General features: G+C 37.6%; 3 protein-coding genes across 8 annotated transcripts in view; 2 read left to right on the forward strand and 1 right to left on the reverse strand.

The window, feature by feature from the left end:
- Positions 1-7,047: 7,047 nt before the first annotated feature.
- REPTOR-BP (REPTOR-binding partner) lies at positions 7,048-7,792 on the forward strand. 5 transcript variants are annotated; one of them, XM_090177680.1, is made up of 3 exons: positions 7,048-7,184; positions 7,340-7,482; positions 7,548-7,792. In XM_090177680.1, the coding sequence occupies exons 2-3, from the start codon at positions 7,345-7,347 to the stop codon at positions 7,674-7,676; spliced, it is 267 nt and encodes an 88-aa protein (XP_090033806.1). In that variant the 5' UTR covers positions 7,048-7,184; positions 7,340-7,344; the 3' UTR covers positions 7,677-7,792. The 5 variants fall into 5 exon arrangements, with proteins under 5 accessions (XP_090033806.1, XP_090033810.1, XP_090033807.1 ...); XM_090177684.1 differs by having other exon boundaries at positions 7,557-7,792; XM_090177681.1 differs by having other exon boundaries at positions 7,077-7,178.
- Positions 7,793-7,806: 14 nt separating this feature from the next.
- Positions 7,807-9,136, reverse strand: LOC149942872 (stromal cell-derived factor 2). The gene is made up of 6 exons (XM_090177679.1): positions 8,916-9,136; positions 8,701-8,813; positions 8,545-8,633; positions 8,336-8,475; positions 8,198-8,279; positions 7,807-8,137 (listed from the first exon to the last, which is right to left on the reverse strand). Exons 1-6 carry the CDS (start codon positions 9,070-9,072, stop codon positions 7,969-7,971), a joined length of 750 nt encoding a protein of 249 aa, XP_090033805.1. The 5' UTR covers positions 9,073-9,136; the 3' UTR covers positions 7,807-7,968.
- A 246-nt stretch (positions 9,137-9,382) lies between these two features.
- The window catches only part of Patronin (calmodulin-regulated spectrin-associated protein patronin), a 54,350-nt gene continuing 47,172 nt past the window's right edge, over positions 9,383-16,560 (forward strand). The window contains exons 1-2 of one of the 2 annotated variants that reach the window (XM_090177676.1): positions 9,383-9,523; positions 10,428-10,546. In XM_090177676.1, the coding sequence (XP_090033802.1) occupies positions 10,454-10,546 (93 nt within the window). In that variant the 5' untranslated portion in view covers positions 9,383-9,523; positions 10,428-10,453. Of the gene's footprint in view, positions 9,524-9,692; positions 9,711-10,427; positions 10,547-16,560 lie in introns of those variants that run through there. The other variant, XM_090177677.1, reaches the window with a different exon arrangement.

The raw sequence follows: 16,560 nt of genomic DNA on the forward strand, positions 1-16,560 counted from the left end.
GGCCGTGCCACCCGTGATGGCAACGCTTTCAAGGAGTCATCCGGGCTGTTAGCCCGAAAATATGATAATTTCTGAACTAAGAAAATGGCATCATCCTTAGAGAACGAGAACAGTTTGCATAAGCCAACAAGCCGTCTCAGATGCTATAACTGCAATAAGTTTGGTCACATCTCTAAGAACCGTTTGGAGTCTAAGAGAGTGTCAGAAGGCCAAAGTACCCGAGAAAATCGCAGCAACAACAACAGGGGAGGCTTCTTCGCAGCAAATGGCCGGGTTGCTTGTACGACATCAGAAGATAATTGGTATTTTGAGACACACAGCACATAACTAATGGCGCCTCAAAGTTTATCCAGATCCGAAAGTTTGATACCACTGCAACTCTGCAGATTAGAAATAAAGCGCAGATGACAGCAGACGGTGAAGGTGAAATCAGAGTTCAATTTCGAATTGGGAAGAAGGTCTGCTGAGAAATCATCCACAATGTCTGCCAAATCAGTGATTTCACGTGTAACGTCTTATCTCTAAAAGCGTCAGTAAGTGAAACACCAATTTGGAGTTCAAAGCCAAGGCTACATTGTGGGGTCTCTACGAGAATATCAAGGGCAAGAAAACTCTCCGTCTGCCTGGAAAATTTTAAAGTCTGTATAAACGGGACATCAAGGTAGAATAGCCTTTAAATTCTGCTCATCTTGCCGCTGCTCCGAGAAATGACTGAAAAGCAGATCTTCAGACGTGGCATGGGTGACTGGGGCTTCAAGATAATAGCTAGGATATGAAGGCTGTATCTACGGAAAAATGACTAGTCACAGCTTTGGGATCCGATTGGAGAAAGCAAAGCCTGGTGAAAGGATTCATTCCAACCTCTGGGTACCTTCACCGACGCCATCTTTGAAGAGCAAGCGCTACTACCTTCTCTTCAAGGGCGAATTTTCCATATTACCTGACAAAGAAATCAGAAGTTGTCGAACATTTTAAAGATTTCCTGGCTTTGTGCAGAAACTATGTGCACACAGTTTGAGAACTGGTTACTGATAATAGCACAGAGTACGTCAATGAAAAGTTTCATCGAATGACAGCGCAGGAGGGCCTCAATCATCGCAAGTCAATGCGTTATACCCCGAGCAGAATGGAGTCGCTGAGAGAGAGAATCGAACGATCATGGAAACCGTCGGTCTTGTTACATTTTAAGCGTGGACAACCACCGAAGCTCTGGTCTGTAGCCGTAAACACGAGGACCTATATTTTGAATCGCTCAGAACCCAAACGACGTGAAACTCAGACCCGTCAAGTCCCCAAACGACGTGAAACTCAGACCCGTCAAGTCCCCAAACGACGTGAAACTCAGACCCGTCAAGTCCCCAAACGACGTGAAACTCAGACCCTTCAAGTCCCCAAACGACGTGAAACTCAGACCCGTTAAGTCCCCAAACGACGTGAAACTCAGACCCGTCAAGTCCCCAAACGACACGAAACTCAGACCCGTCCTTTTGTCCTTCTGCGAACAAAACTTTCTTGGCAGAAGAAACACGTACGAGTGTTGACAAGTGGCAGAAGGCGATGAAAGATGAGTTATCGTGGACGATCATCATTGGAAACAGATGGGTATTTCTCAATAAGACGAATGAAAATTGCCTAACATAAAGCAAGACTCGTAGCCAAGGGCTATGTTCAAAGCGAAGGAGTCGATTAAGACGAAACATTTGCTACGGTTGCCACCTTAGAGACGCTCCGAATTTTTCTCAGCATCGTAGCCCAGAAATTAACGACAATTGGACGTAAAGACCACGTTTCTTCACGGTAAATTGTGCGAAGAAATCTATATGAAGCAATCAGAAGGTTTTGACGATGACAGCGGAAGAGTCTGGAGACTCGTGAAAAGCTTGTATGGTTTGAAGCAGTCACCACGCAGTCGGAATGAACTTATTGACAAAGTACTACGAAAGTATGGTTTCAAAGGAGCAGATAGTGATCACTGCCTATATGTCTTCTCAGAGGGTGATATATGTACCTCGTTCTTCTACTCTACATCGATGATGTGCTTCTAGCTGGGACACTGACGATGTCGTTGATAACTTCCTCCGTCAATTCACCAAAGAGTGCGAAATAATCTATGGGGGAGCCTCAACTTACCTTGGTGTATCAACTTCACGAAAGATGGCTCAATCTTCCTCCATCAGAGCGCTTACATAGAAAAAGTCCTGGAAAAGATCGATGTGGTTGAATCTAAACCTGTAAAGACACCAGCCATTGCCTCAGACACGAGTGAAGAAGGTCGCGAGGGTTGGCAAATCCAACTGTCAAACATATTTTCAGCTACCTGCGAGTAACATCAACTCTGGTTCTCTTTGTTCAAAACTGATGATACTACAACGATCATTCCCTATTGCGACGCAGGTTATGGTGGTAGCGAAAAGACTCGACGTTTAACTTTCGGTGTAGTCAGCCTTATGGGTTCCACTCCAGTCACTTGGGCCAGTCGGAAGCAGTAATCGGTCGCTCTATCCACAACAGAATCCGCGCTGGAAGCCGCCAACGAAGCAGCGAAGGACGTCGTCTGGATTCAGCTATGTCCCACAATGAGATATCGAACCACCTGAAAAATTTGCTAGGGTCGCTACTTTATCGGTTATTTGTTCCAATATCTCTTTCAATGTAAATTAGAACCTGTTGCTGATAACCTCATCTAATTTATTTTTTGACCGATGTAGGTATATATCATCGTTTCGTGCGTATTCAGTTCATTTAACTCATTTGCTGGGTCTCTTAATGTCAATTGTATTAACTCTTTCTAATTACTTCAATCATAAGTAACATAATAACAATAAGTATGACAATTAACGAGATTTACAACCAAACTGATTTTCATAGTTATTGCGTAATCAAGATGTTTTCTCAGCACAGAGCCCTCTAGTGTCTAAAATATGTGAGACTTCCGCTAAGCCGAAATATCTGATTTCCGATAGATAGGCTAAAATGATAAAAATTAAAAAAGTTTTTCTCGGCACCACGCGTGATTCGCATGCGGGCTTCAAAACAAAGCCAAAGCCCCTCGCGACTCCAGAAGGTGCTCTCCGATATTAGGCTTAAATTTTATCAATAAGTAGTCATCCAAAACGGCAAGAGTCTTAGTCGATAATTCAAACAAACGGTCAAAAACGCCGCCGTTCAGTTTAGTAAAATATCTTCGGCGGCGTAATTGTCAGCCATTTTCGGTATATAGATACAGGACGAAAGGCAGGCAAGGCTGCCAGATTTCGATAGACCGAAAACGGCCAACTCTCTCAAATGTTTTCGTTTCCAAAACGAAAATTTTGCGGCGTAGCTATCGACTAACAAGGGGGGCGCATTCAACGAACGAGTTTTGGAGATTTTCCGAAACGAAATAGTGTATTTTTCTCTACGAACCTTGATCGACTATAAGACTAGTCACGAGTCCAAGTCACAGCTTGAAGTGAGTATAGGTGCCGAAAAAAGGTTCGGTTAGAAAATTAGCATTAAAGCAATAGGAAGTGTCATACTTATTGTTATTATGTTACTTATGCTTCAATTCAATTAAACCATTTTCGTTTCTTTTAAACTTGGCTGGACCATTTTTTCGTCACGCTTTGCTTGCTTTGTTGTAAACTTCAACAAAGTTAGATCCCCATAAATTAGAAACAACAAGGCGAATCGAAAACATACACATTTATGTTGAAAGATTGATAAAATGGCGTTAGAAGCATGCGCTTTAATTAACCTTGTGGCTAATAAGCCCCTGTAACTATGGGGACTAATTTGCACCCTTCACACACAATATCTAACCAAAAAATCACTCCCCCTCCCCCTCGAGTGGCAAAATGGGGACCCTAATAATCGGGGGTCCTTGGCGCTCGCCTAGCCTGCAAATTGTCCCGGAATCATCCAATCATTCCCCCTTCATCAATGATTGTTACTATAGAACAAGCACGTAGATATAGAAAATCAAAGGGGGGGGGGGTACGGGTTATAACACAACCAGATGAAATTGCGAGCGCAGCGAGTGCGAAATTTTTGTTAGCAATAACGCATATTTGAAGTATTTATTTATTTATTTATTTCACTAATAGGAACTTGGCCTACCAAGCCGAAACGGCTTTTGCGCAGGCACTTACAGAAAAGAATCACTCGCATGAAGCGAATATACAAAGTACAAAAGAAATAATGTTAATGATAATACAAAACAAAACATTGACATACCGTTGAAAAGGCAAGAATATTTAAGGGGAAAGAACAGCTCAGTGCAGGAATTACGGGGTGACAATTAAGTGGTCAGTTACAGAGGAGCGGAATTTATGATAGTCCTTTATTAAAACAATAGACTGCGGAAGTTTATTCCAATCGTTAATAACAGAATGGGAAAAAGAATTGAGTCTCAGTGCCGTGTTGGCACGTGGTTTGCTGAGCTTAAGGGTGTGGCCCCTAGTTCGGTTCACCGAGTCTAGGGTAAAGTAGTCGGAAAAACCTAGATCTAATTTGTTACTGAAAAATTTGTGGAGTAAGCGCAGGTTATTGAGTTTATGGCGCATCATTACAGGTTCTATTTTTAAGGCTTTTAGCAGGGCAGGAGCGGGCCGTACTGAAAATTTGGAAGCAAGTTTTGTAAACTGGTTCTGAGCTTTTTCGAGTGCCTGTTTATCTGTCATCGCGTGTGGGGTCCAAATTGGTGAGCAATAGTCAAAAATGGGAAGGATCAGAGAGCTGTAAAGCGATTTGACCAACAGAGGCGACCGGAAGTAGAGGTTCCTCCGCACTAGACCAGTGACCGCGTGAACTCGTTTGGCAACCTTGTTGGTGTGGCTAGAGAACTTCAAGGAGGGGTCAAGTAGTACACCCAGATCTCGCTCCGAGAGAGTAGTTTTGAGGGGCGTACCGTTTAAAGTGTAAACAAAATTGTAGTTTTTGTGGCCCAGGTGGAGGACAGAGCACTTTGATTCATTAAAGGATAGACCGCGCGATTTGGCCCAGTGTGCAGCCCTATCCAAGTCAGATTGAAGATCATGACAATCTGAGAGAGTTTTGAGACGGTGAAAGAGCTTAGAGTCGTCGGCAAAGAGGAGTATAAGCGCAACGAGTATGGCGTCGGGCAAAGAATTGATGAGAACATTGAAGAGAAAGGGTCCTAGGACAGAACCCTGGGGAACGCCCCTACCAATATCACCCCAGCCGGACGCCAAGCCATTGAGCACCACCCTTTGCCTCCTACCGCGCAAATAGTCCTCAATCCAGGCGAGAGCATCGCCAACAATACCCGCAGCTTCTAGTGAATCAAAGAGACAGGCTATGGACCAATTGTACTGGCTAGACTCGGGACAAGTGACAATGACATTTCCGCACGTGTATCAAACGAAGTTTTTTAATACATTTGCGAGAAAATGTTATTAAAACAGAGAACAAAATTGATATTGTTTTGCAAAATTTAATATTTTTATTGGAAAAGGATAATGTGAATGTTGCGCTCCTTTCGTAAGAAAGAAATCGAGTCCTAAGGGGGGCGGTTTGAGCCCCCTAAACCCCCCCTTATATACGTCCTTGCTATAGAACAATACCTTGGTGTTTTCTTTCACACTCCATTTAATTGTTAACCAGTTTAAACTCGTCTAGAATTTTAGTTTTACTTTTAGATTAGAAGAAATGAGGCGAAAATGCCGCTGTATTTAAATTTGCAAACAATATATTAGACTAATCATGGAATGAAAACTTTTTTTATTTTTTTCGGAAAAATACGGGAAATTTTCCGCTTCTGATTGCTTCATATAGATTTCTTCGCACAATTTACCGTGAAGAAACGCGGTCTTTACGTCAAATTGCTTTAGACAAAGTAGTTTCTGGGCTACGATGCTGAGAAAAATTCGGAGCGTCTCGAAGGTGGCAACCGTAGCAAATGTTTCGTCTTAATCGACTCCTTCTCTTTGAACATAGCCCTTGGCTACGAGTCTTGCTTTATGTTAGGCAATTGTCCAATTTTCATTCGTCTTGATGAGAAATACCCATCTGTTTCCAATGATGATCATCCACGGACGATAACTCATCTTTCATTGTCTTTTGTACACTGTCTTGTTAACACTCGTACGTGTTTCTTCTGCTGTTCGTGGTAAAGCGTTACAGACCAAGAAAAGCCCGATTTTTCTAAGGGCACGTGCCGAAAAAGGGTAAACGCTTCGTAACAAAACCGTCAATGGGAAAGCTCTCAGTATTCGAATCTAGTGTACGAGTTTAAATTATCATTGATGAGATTCAGTATACCTATTTGTATTTAGAGTTGCCTATCCTTGCGACTGAATGAAAATTCTCTCATATTCTTCATCTACAATGCGCACTATCTATCCTAAAAAATAGCTGTCGATACGCAAGGTTTTTAAAAATCGGCTTTTCTGACGCGTAGGAAAAGTAGTCCCATTATGTAGGACACTTTTCCAGTCATGTGCTTTAATGTGATTGCGTCATTGCGGAGCCTTTGTATCGCTGCCAGCGTTGCCAAATATACGATAAATATCTTTCACGTCGATAATTTAGAACCTACGATCGTTTCAACGCACGATGTTTTTGATAACTTAATCGGAATGTACGATAAATTTCAATTTTGTCATAAGACTGGTTAAAACCATTGAGTTGGGAATAAATAGAGGTACAACTAAATCTGGCTGGCGCGCGACCAATTTCGTTTAATATGGAGACTTTTTCAACTATATCGTTCAACCGTAGCGGCATCTGTCTCTAGTGGTGGCAACTATATTGCAATTGAATTTTTGCGCGAATTATATAACTTTACAAAATATAGATGGCGCTACCGCCTAATTATAACGATGAATTTCGTACAGTCTTCTCAGAACATGTCCCGCGTAACCATGGCAACCGAAATCGTAATTGTAATTCTAGCAGTATTATTCCCAATTCAATGGTTAAAACTGTAACTTTGAAATATAAGTTTTTAGTCAGAGATTTTTTCAGTTTTCATAACCATAATTTCGACCAAGTTAAGATTTCCACAAAATTCATATTTACCACAAATTTTCAGGCTCACGATAATTGTTTTCCAAAGTACGATAATTTTATTTTAAGGACTTGGCAACGCTGATTGCTGCGTTTGTTTTGGAGAAATTGTTATACACCGTGCTTATGGAAATATCATTCCGTGTATTTCGTATGATTCCACTAATTTAGTAAAGGTAGATATTTTCAAATTATACAATTCTTTTGAGTTATTTTAACAATTTGTAACTCAAGACTGATCACCCATCACAGACATTTTAACAGTGAAATCGTATTTTTAAGCCTTGGCCTCATTTAATAATATTTCATTAACTAATTTGCATAATTTTAGGTACAATGAAAGCCCGTCTGGAGAGGAGCCGTCAAAGTGCACGAGAGTGCCGTGCTCGCAAAAAGCTACGCTATCAATATTTGGAAGAATTAGTAGCCAACAGAGAACAAGCTGTTTTAATGCTGCGCCAAGAACTTGAAATGGTATTAATTTTATGACGCTTTCTTATTCCCAAATATATTGTTTCGCTTATAACCTAATTGCTCAGTACAAACAGTGGTGCAAATCCTTAGATGAAGGCCGGATTCCAGAAGAAGCTGTAAAAATCCTTAATGAAAAGAAAGCTGAGGACGAAGCAGCTCTGGCGATGGAACAAACTACTTTGACCGATTCTTAAGAGTAAGAAACAAGAATCGAACTCTTTGTTAACGAGTTATTTTGTAAATAAGTATATATTGTGTTAAATATTTTTGTGTCTGCACATAATAGAACGAGGATATTGTTTTATATACAAATAAATCATGATGCTATATAATTTAAGTTATTATTAATAAAATTATTACAATAGTCAAAAAGAGGGACACAGACTGACAGAGTGGTGGTTGTAGGTATTTTAATGGTATTGAGTTTTGTAAAGTGAATCGCCTGGAAATAAAATGACTGAATTTCCTAAATCGAGTTAAACCTCACTATAACTCGGTATGTTCATGTATTTGGGGCCTAACATTATCACTGGGTTTTATAAAAACACCTTCGGCAGTCTTCCAATAACAATTTGAATCTGGATAGTTGATGGCTGCAACTTCCATTTGTCCATTTATAGGCCTTCCATAAGAATGTCCAGTAACTGACAGCCAGCTAATATAAAAACTTCTGTTAGAAACTGGAACTATTAAGGAGTCCGTAATTTACATTTACCCATCAGTATCAACGTGTTTGAACCTAATTTCTTCATCTCGTTTCCATAACTCATCACTACAAGTGACAATCCATATGTCACCTACATGAAATATAAGTTAATATATTTCTACTCTTGCAAAATCACAAAATTCTAACCTGTATCTCCTTCTCCATTATCACCAAAGGCGCTAACTTCTTGGTTATTTGAAAGAGGTGATGGAAAATGGTGACTGTGAAGGTTACGGGTAGTTTTTAAATGCTCTAATCTAACTTTTTTACCACATTTTATTGGTTCCCTAAAAAGATGTAAAATTTACAATTTTTAAATATTCTTGTCACACATTTTGTTTCAAGTTGCAATTTACCCTCTAGGGCAATCTGAAAGTCCCATTGTAGTTCCTTTTACTATCCAGTGACTATTTATATCATCCTGCTCATCAGTTGCAGTGACAGACTATAATATAATTCATGAGTGGACAGAGTGGTTTATTCGTAAACAAAGCATTCAGTTTTTTTAATACCTGCTGACCACTTCCAGAGCCATATTTGACGTCGTGCGAATGTAGTCTTACGTTAAAATTTGAATTTAATAATTTCATAACTGAGCCGCATGTTACGAAGCCGTAGTTACTGCCTATAATACAGGGATAAAATATCAAATGTCAGTTTCAGAAGGGGTGTTTATTTCTTTGTTAAATGTAAGAATATTTTATAGTATTAGTAATAGCAAATATACCTGAAATTTGCGTGAACAATTTAGATGTTACACATATAAAAAGGAGATATTTACTGAACATCTTTGGCATAAATTTAAAATTTAGTGGAAACATCGAATTCCATATACATCCCCTCATCGTTGCCATCTTGGATTGTCGAATCATCCTAAGTACCATTTCCGGTTCTGAGCTGACAGTTTTCCTATTTGTTCATGTGTTTTGGCGGGATATTTATTTTTACTCATTTGTTCTATGAATTAATACAATTCCAATTTAAATTATTAAAATTAGTCAAATGTAGATGCCGAAAAAATTATCTTAACATGTAAAACGAGCAGATTCAATTTTCATTATTTGATTATTTGGTGGGATTATTTGAAAAGATGGCGGTTTTCTTTGAATTTATGAGGAAATTTAATTCACCGGAACGCTAAACCCTTTCCGGTTCCGATTTCATTTTCGCGTTCGAAGCTTGCGCCATGGGACATCCATGGTTGCGCGTTTGCCGCCGTTTGATCTAGCATAATTTTTTATATTTAAAGTATTTAAGCTTATTATGTTGAAATTGATGAGTATTTTCGTTAAAAAGTAATAGTTTATAGGTTGCTTTTGGTGCACGTATAATCACGTAAGTGTAATAGAGTTGGAATCGAATTTAATGTTTTAAAAAATGCGTCAAGTTTGACCTATCAAAACGGCCAAGATCCTAGGCCTAGTCTTAGTAATGGGCTTGGTCATAGGCTTCATCCTACGGTAACGTCTTCGTGGTTTTGCTTTTATAAACCCACTTGACCTCAGAAAACTACCTTAGACCCGTAAATTAATTTCCAAATTTGAATTAACTATAATTATAAACCGAGATTTGCAAATTTTCCTTGAACTTTAAGCATTTTGATAATCATTGTTGCTAAATTTTCCATCACACAGGTTATTATGTTGAATTAGATTTTAGACAGTACTTAAGCCTAGGTCAAACTTAAGCTAATTTCATTAATGTGACAGTAGTAATATGCCTTCAGAGTAAACGAATTAAGCGAAATACTTAAAACTAAGACATGAAACAGAAAAGAATGATAACAAATAATTTCATTGTACAGAAAATCTACTAGCGTTTAATTTACAGAAGGATTTAACGTAATAATAAATAATTCTGATAAGAAATTATTTATAGACAAAGAAAAAAATGCGAACAAAAAATTATCGCTGGTTTGTCTATGAATATGGGAGTACCTGGAAATAAAATTGGCTTTCAAAAATTTAGGGTAAATGCATGGAAATTTGATATGATAAATAAATCCCAATAGGTATTAAAATACCATTGCTAATTTGTCTAGGAATTGTCACTTTTTCTAGAGGCTTACACCCATAAACTAATTACTCAAAATACTGTATGAATTATTCAAAATTAAGGTGAAATTTTAAGATGTTAAACATTTCATGTCTAATATTTTTTAATTTAGTAAAATCATTTTGGTGTCAGAAATTCCATTCTTATATTTTATCAAAAATTCAATGTTAGTTTTACTTTATAGATTGAAGATATTGTAACCAAAGTAACATGGAATCCAGTGATAGTGAATCCTTGCCACCAGACAGGCCAAGCTCACTACAAATATGTTCCTATGAAGAATATAAAGCCAATGATATCAAAGTAGGCTTTTTTTAAAGTTTTCATTTGTTTTCAGTAATAGCGCTAAGGGTAGGCTAGCTGGAATTTCCAAAAGGGCCGGAGATTCGACAAAATGTGGTCACATTATCTGTAAATTTACATTAAAGACTACAGGGGCCACCAAATTCCTAGTGCTGCTATTGTTTATCTTGTCTGGGTTATGTGGTTTTCTGTTCTGTTCTGTTTGTTGTATGCCATTAGCAATTAAGCTTATTTAATATTGCCAGAAGCTGGAACTGCCAAAAACCACTGATGAAAACTTTGGTACAAAATATTTTACTTGTGCTTGACATTACCATTTTCAAAATAGAAATTATATGTGCCCTAGTTAGCTTGCAAGTTGTGATTCAAGTTCCTAACTAAAGTATAAATGTATCAAAAGTAAGTAGCTCCCAATATAAAATTTCTAATAGAGGGAAATAAAAATTGATAATGAGACACGAAAAATAGTTTAAATTCTTGGTATTTATATAAAAACCAACATTTTGAAGGAGCTACTTCTTCAGGAATATTTAAGTGGAATTTAAAATAAATATCTTTGTAATTTTGACCCGTTTATGGGTATCATTTTTACTTCATTTTACAATTTGATTTTCCTTTAACCCATAATGACAAGTTCTTAAAGAATATTTTGGGGCTAAAGGGTGTGCAGGGTCTTATTTTCGCTTTTGATGCAAATCAGTTTATTAGCACTGTCATACCCATAGCCAAATAAGAAATGCCACTTTAATTTTAAAAATCTTCAATTATTACTTTAAAACTCAAGAATAACATATATTTTGCCAATTTTTAACGTTTTTTTTTTGACATTTGGTCTTCTCGTGTTTAAAGAGATGGCGCCACGAGTACCGTGACTGATTCGAAATGGAATTTTTGCTCCTCTTTCGCGAAGTCAGAATACCCAGTTTTCGAAACCCTCTTTGACCTTTTTTTTAGAGTCGCTTCGCAACATTTCGAGAATCTCTTTATTCTAACATTTGAAAGATTATTTTCGGGAAAATTTGTCGTGCCAAAGAATAACAAAAAGCGGTTGGCGCCCTTTCCGATGACGAACATTCTTTCACCGTGAAAAATAAATTCATCTCCAAATAATTTCTCAATAAGCCGATCGCACCCTAGTTCGGCCAAAATAAACTACAGATTCAAACAACCTTAAATTTATTATAGCGGACACAAATTTGTAATAACACTACCGCCATCTGTAGTTTCGTTGCTGAACCACTAATTTCCAGTCTGCAGTTTCTAGAATTTCTAGAGCAATTACAGTTAAGCAATTAATCTAGTCATGACAAGTTGTGATCGCCTTTTTTTTGGTTAATAAATAATCCGCATATTTTTGAGTCCATTTGATCTATTTTTTAAATAACCCCTAATATTTATTTCCTACGGATGGCTGCGTTCCTTATGTCAGGCCTGTGGCCGAGTCACTTTTCTCAATTACAATCATTTATTTTAAATTCTGTTACTTAAAGTAACTTTTTCTAATATTACTCACTATTTATCACTTTTTTTTGGCATTTTTTATATTATTTGTCTTTAAAAATCTCACAAAGAACTTCAAACGACGATAAGATAGTGCTCTAAATGCCGAAACATGGTTGTTTCTCAACATTTGGAAACGTTTTTTTATTGGAAAAAATCTAGTTTAATTTTGACTTTCTTAAAACAAAAATTTTATATAAAAGTTATATGGTTGAATAATTAGGCCTACTAGGTAAGAATGAAAATATTTATCTTTTTGACTTTTTAAAACTTTATTTTTTCTTCTTTTTAGTCACTTTTCAAACACTGTTTTTTTAATTGTTAGTCACTTTTCAGTTTTATTTCAAATTGTTAGTCACTTAAATCACTTAATATTTCTGTGACTCACTGACCCAGCAACCGTCCTGTAATTTTCGTATTTGTAGTCCAACATTTCTCAATTTGTGGTAGCCGTGTCTCTAGGTCGTCAATTTAACCTTTTCTCTCATCTTAGTTCTATTATTATTATAACGCCTAGCATTTCCAAACTATGATCGTACGAAACCATTGTTCTGGTTTTTTTCTTCAGGTAGGGGGAAGGAGGATAGCGCGTTTACAGGGTGTGACTGATTATATCATAACTACACTTTTTTCGGGTTCGTCTATCTAAACAAACCTAACTTTGCCTCCAGGGCTCTGTAATATAAATACATCTACATAGTTAATTTTAGAAACTTTGCCCGCGAAAAGTCATTAATGTAGGTTTAATTAATGATCTTAAACTACTTTTTTCTCTCATGCGCCCAAACCAACGAAGACAATGGTACCCAGATTTAATATTTCGTTGTAACTATAATATTCCCCGCGGTGATTTTGTCAGTCCCATTTTTGGTAGTCAATAATTATTCCTTATCCCATTTTCTTATATCGTGCCTCGAGGTAGTTGATATAGGGTCCTTCTGTCCCCTGGCGATAATTTCTCTAAGACCAATATCACAGGCGTTTTTAACGAATAAGTGTATGTAAAAACACCTTTTTAAAGGGATCGTTGTATCCCAAAGTGTCACTGACTCTCCCGCGTACATTTCGTTTTGGTTGCGTCCATTACTGGACCGGTATCTTTTGCAATTAGCGAAGACTCGATTCCGAGACGAAGGCCATCAATTTATGTAACAGGATACGTTACTTGTAGTTGGTATTCAAACTCGATAGTCAGATGAGTACCGCTTCATTTACGTGTAATTTATCTAACGCTCGTATAGTCGGTAACGGCGAATTATAATCAGATTATCTTCTCTTAGCTTTTTTGCATAATTTTGGACGTCAAACTTGTTCGGTTTAATTGGTGACTCATTATGGTATTACCCAAAATACCGCGATGTGAAAATACGGGATTAGTGGTTTTCCGTTTCGTACGGATTGGTACAGAGTGTTTGCTCGATCGTTGCATTTTTCTGGCTATTTTAAAAGGAGAGGGGGAATATATAACCTAAATTTTCGAAAACGAAAATTTTTAGTTTTCCAAACAACTGGCAAAAATTACAGTAGGAAATACGTTTTTTGTTTAGTATCATCGAAAATTAACTTCAAGAATGTATTTATTTATACTCAGGGAGAATGAATATGCCGATATTATTTTTAGCGTTTCTCCAATTCCACCAGTTGGGGCCCCGGTATGCTCCTCCGCTTTAATAAAATCAAATAATACTGCAATCTCATTGGTTCTTAAAAATTACGTTTTTCGACGTGATTACCACTGCTGCGAGGACGCAAAAAATAAGACCGCCTCCATTCCTTAGCGTGAGGGGGTTAGGGCCTCAACGTGTCCGTCGATAGTCTCGACATATTCATTCTCCCTGAGTATAAATAAATACATTCTTGTTAACTTAATTTCATTTGATATTCGTTGTTTAAACCGAAGATAATAATATCATGCAACAAACGGTTTCCAACGGTGCCTTACAAATTACGCCTAACGGCCAAAGAAATCGAATTTCAAATAATTTTTTTCTCAAATTGGGATATTAATTCCCCTTCACTTTTAATATACTCCAAAAATTTTAAGTTTTATAGCTTTTACAGGACCAGATTATTACTATTGGGGGCCATGTGCAAAGTAGAATTTGGGGAGCCTAAAAAAATGCAGACGCTACTTTTGACTCTATAACGCCAATGTGGTTATAAACATAAAATTCTAAAAGAATGGAAGAATGAAAAAAAAAACATTTATTTCGAAGACGGGGGCCCCCGTGCCATGGCACACTTCTCACATGCCTTAATATGGCCCAGAGGTTTTGATAAAAACGTATATCATCTACCCCAGGAGACCCATATCTCCTCATAAAATGCTGCTACGTAGCGCCATCGCGTGGCTAATTTATCGTTACTCGACTGACAAAACCTAGTAAGCGCCACTTTGGAAAATTTGGAGCTAGTAGTACATTCTAGTACATAAATGAACACCGTTTCGGAAAACCACTGATTTCCATTAATCACAAATATTCCGATTTACTTTTCATTTCTCACTTATTATATTTTCTTTATTAAACCATTTCTTACGGAAAATATTAACAAATAATTCTACGTACGAAAATTCATCGTATAATTATCTCCATGCTCGCCGCGTCATAGACATACGTCATAACTAAGATCCGCCTGTAAACGGCCGCCATGACATTTTTCTACGTCACAAATCACGAGGCAAACACCACGTGACCATATTAACTGCTAGAAAATAATCACGTGACCACCATTGGCGTTCTAATGTCAAGGACAACCAAAACGTTACCATGGCAACGAAAATAGGCCACACCCACGTGCAAGCTACGAATAAGTTGAAATGAATGAAAAATAAGTAACGTAGTTTGAAATTTAAATATGGAAAAGATAATGTCAGTCAACCTGAACCCGCGACGGAAGAGACTACAACGCGAACCAATAAAACGTTAATTTTTTTAACAAAAAGACCACAAATGTGACCACTGAAAAACTATAGGAACTAGGGAAAATTGGCAATCGACAATTTTGGTCCTTTGACCAGGCCTAACAACATATTTAAATTTGAAATAAATCCGTAGAAAGTCATTTCCCATAAAAGAAGCAATTGCGATGTCCTTTAAAAAATGGCTTACTAGGTTTTAGCATGGACACTGTATCGTTAGAGATAAAGTGTCCATGGGTTTAGCAAAATAGTAGTATCATAGATACGAGTCCATCGTTGCCAGACCTACGATAATTATCGTACACGGCTATAATTTCGATATACCTTTTGGGCCTAGAATAATTTTTGATAATTCAGCCTGAGCGTAAGATAATGTACGATAATTTGACAATGAAACCGACTATAACTATTAATATTGGCTTTTTGTTTTGGGCTTGATTTTTTGAATAGGCTGAACTTTATTAAAAAATTGTATTTCTCGAACAGGATTAACCTCAATATTCCAACAATTTTTTTTTAATTTATCACCAAATCGATAATTTTATTGCCTTGGTACGATAATTTGATTTTCAGAACCTGTAAATGCTACACGAGACTCTCTTTGGGGATTAGCTGGTCTGTTATAAAAACGAGCCGCCTGGGATATATGACAGGGTTGCCACACGTCAGGGAAAACAGGGAAAAGTCAGGGAATTTAAAAATGGGCCTAAAAAGTCAGGGAATTTTAAGAATTGGTAAAAATTCAGGGAAAAGTCAGGGAATTCAATTTTATCTTGGCACTTTTTGAAGGTAATTTGACTCTAGATCTATGACAAATTCCACGATTATCATTTATTTCCTTGAATGTTTGGCTAATTTCTTCAACATTGCAATAACCTCTTTACTGAAATATATAACCATCTAAATTTATTAACTTCTGATAAAAGTAAAATATAAAAGAAAATTTTTGGGCCCTAATAAGTCAGGGAAAATCTCTTAAAATGGCCAGGAAAACGGAATAGTCAGGGAATTTGAATCTGAACATTTTGTGGCAACCCTGGATGAGACACCCTGTATTCTAAACGACCTCTATATCGTGCCCTTTTCGGTGGTGGTGAAAAAATAAACAATAACCAGATTTTTAATAATAGCGACAAATTGAACAACTTTGTAAACAGCGCGATCGTGAATTACTCGTAAAGGTTAGCCACCTAAAATTATTCGCTTCAGGGGCCCATGAACTCTCACCACAGTGTCTCCCCAAAATACCAACACTCGCGAGGGGTGAAAGTTTTTCTCCCGTCATAAAGTACCTGAGAAAAAAAAGAACCCCCTCTGTCGTTTAATATAGAAACTATAGATACACGAAAACGGGCGGGAGAGAAAGCCAGCGGAGAGATTCGTGCGACTGACCATGCGGAACGACCATTTTGATTGGAATATTTTCGAAGCCGAAAAAAACGTCCCGGGGTGAGTCCGCCGTTGCACGCGCTTCTGTCCGAAAAATTCCACCCACTCTTAATTGCCACGATGAATCCCCAGGGTGGACCTCTTTGAGTATCGAGGCCTCCTCGAAATCTGTGTTTTGGGATAATAATTTGGACAACAATTAAGG

This window comes from Leiobunum rupestre, chromosome 6 (assembly GCF_980474605.1).
Source record: "Leiobunum rupestre chromosome 6, qqLeiRupe1.1.hap1, whole genome shotgun sequence".
In the NCBI taxonomy this organism is placed as follows: Eukaryota; Metazoa; Arthropoda; class Arachnida; order Opiliones; family Sclerosomatidae; genus Leiobunum; species Leiobunum rupestre.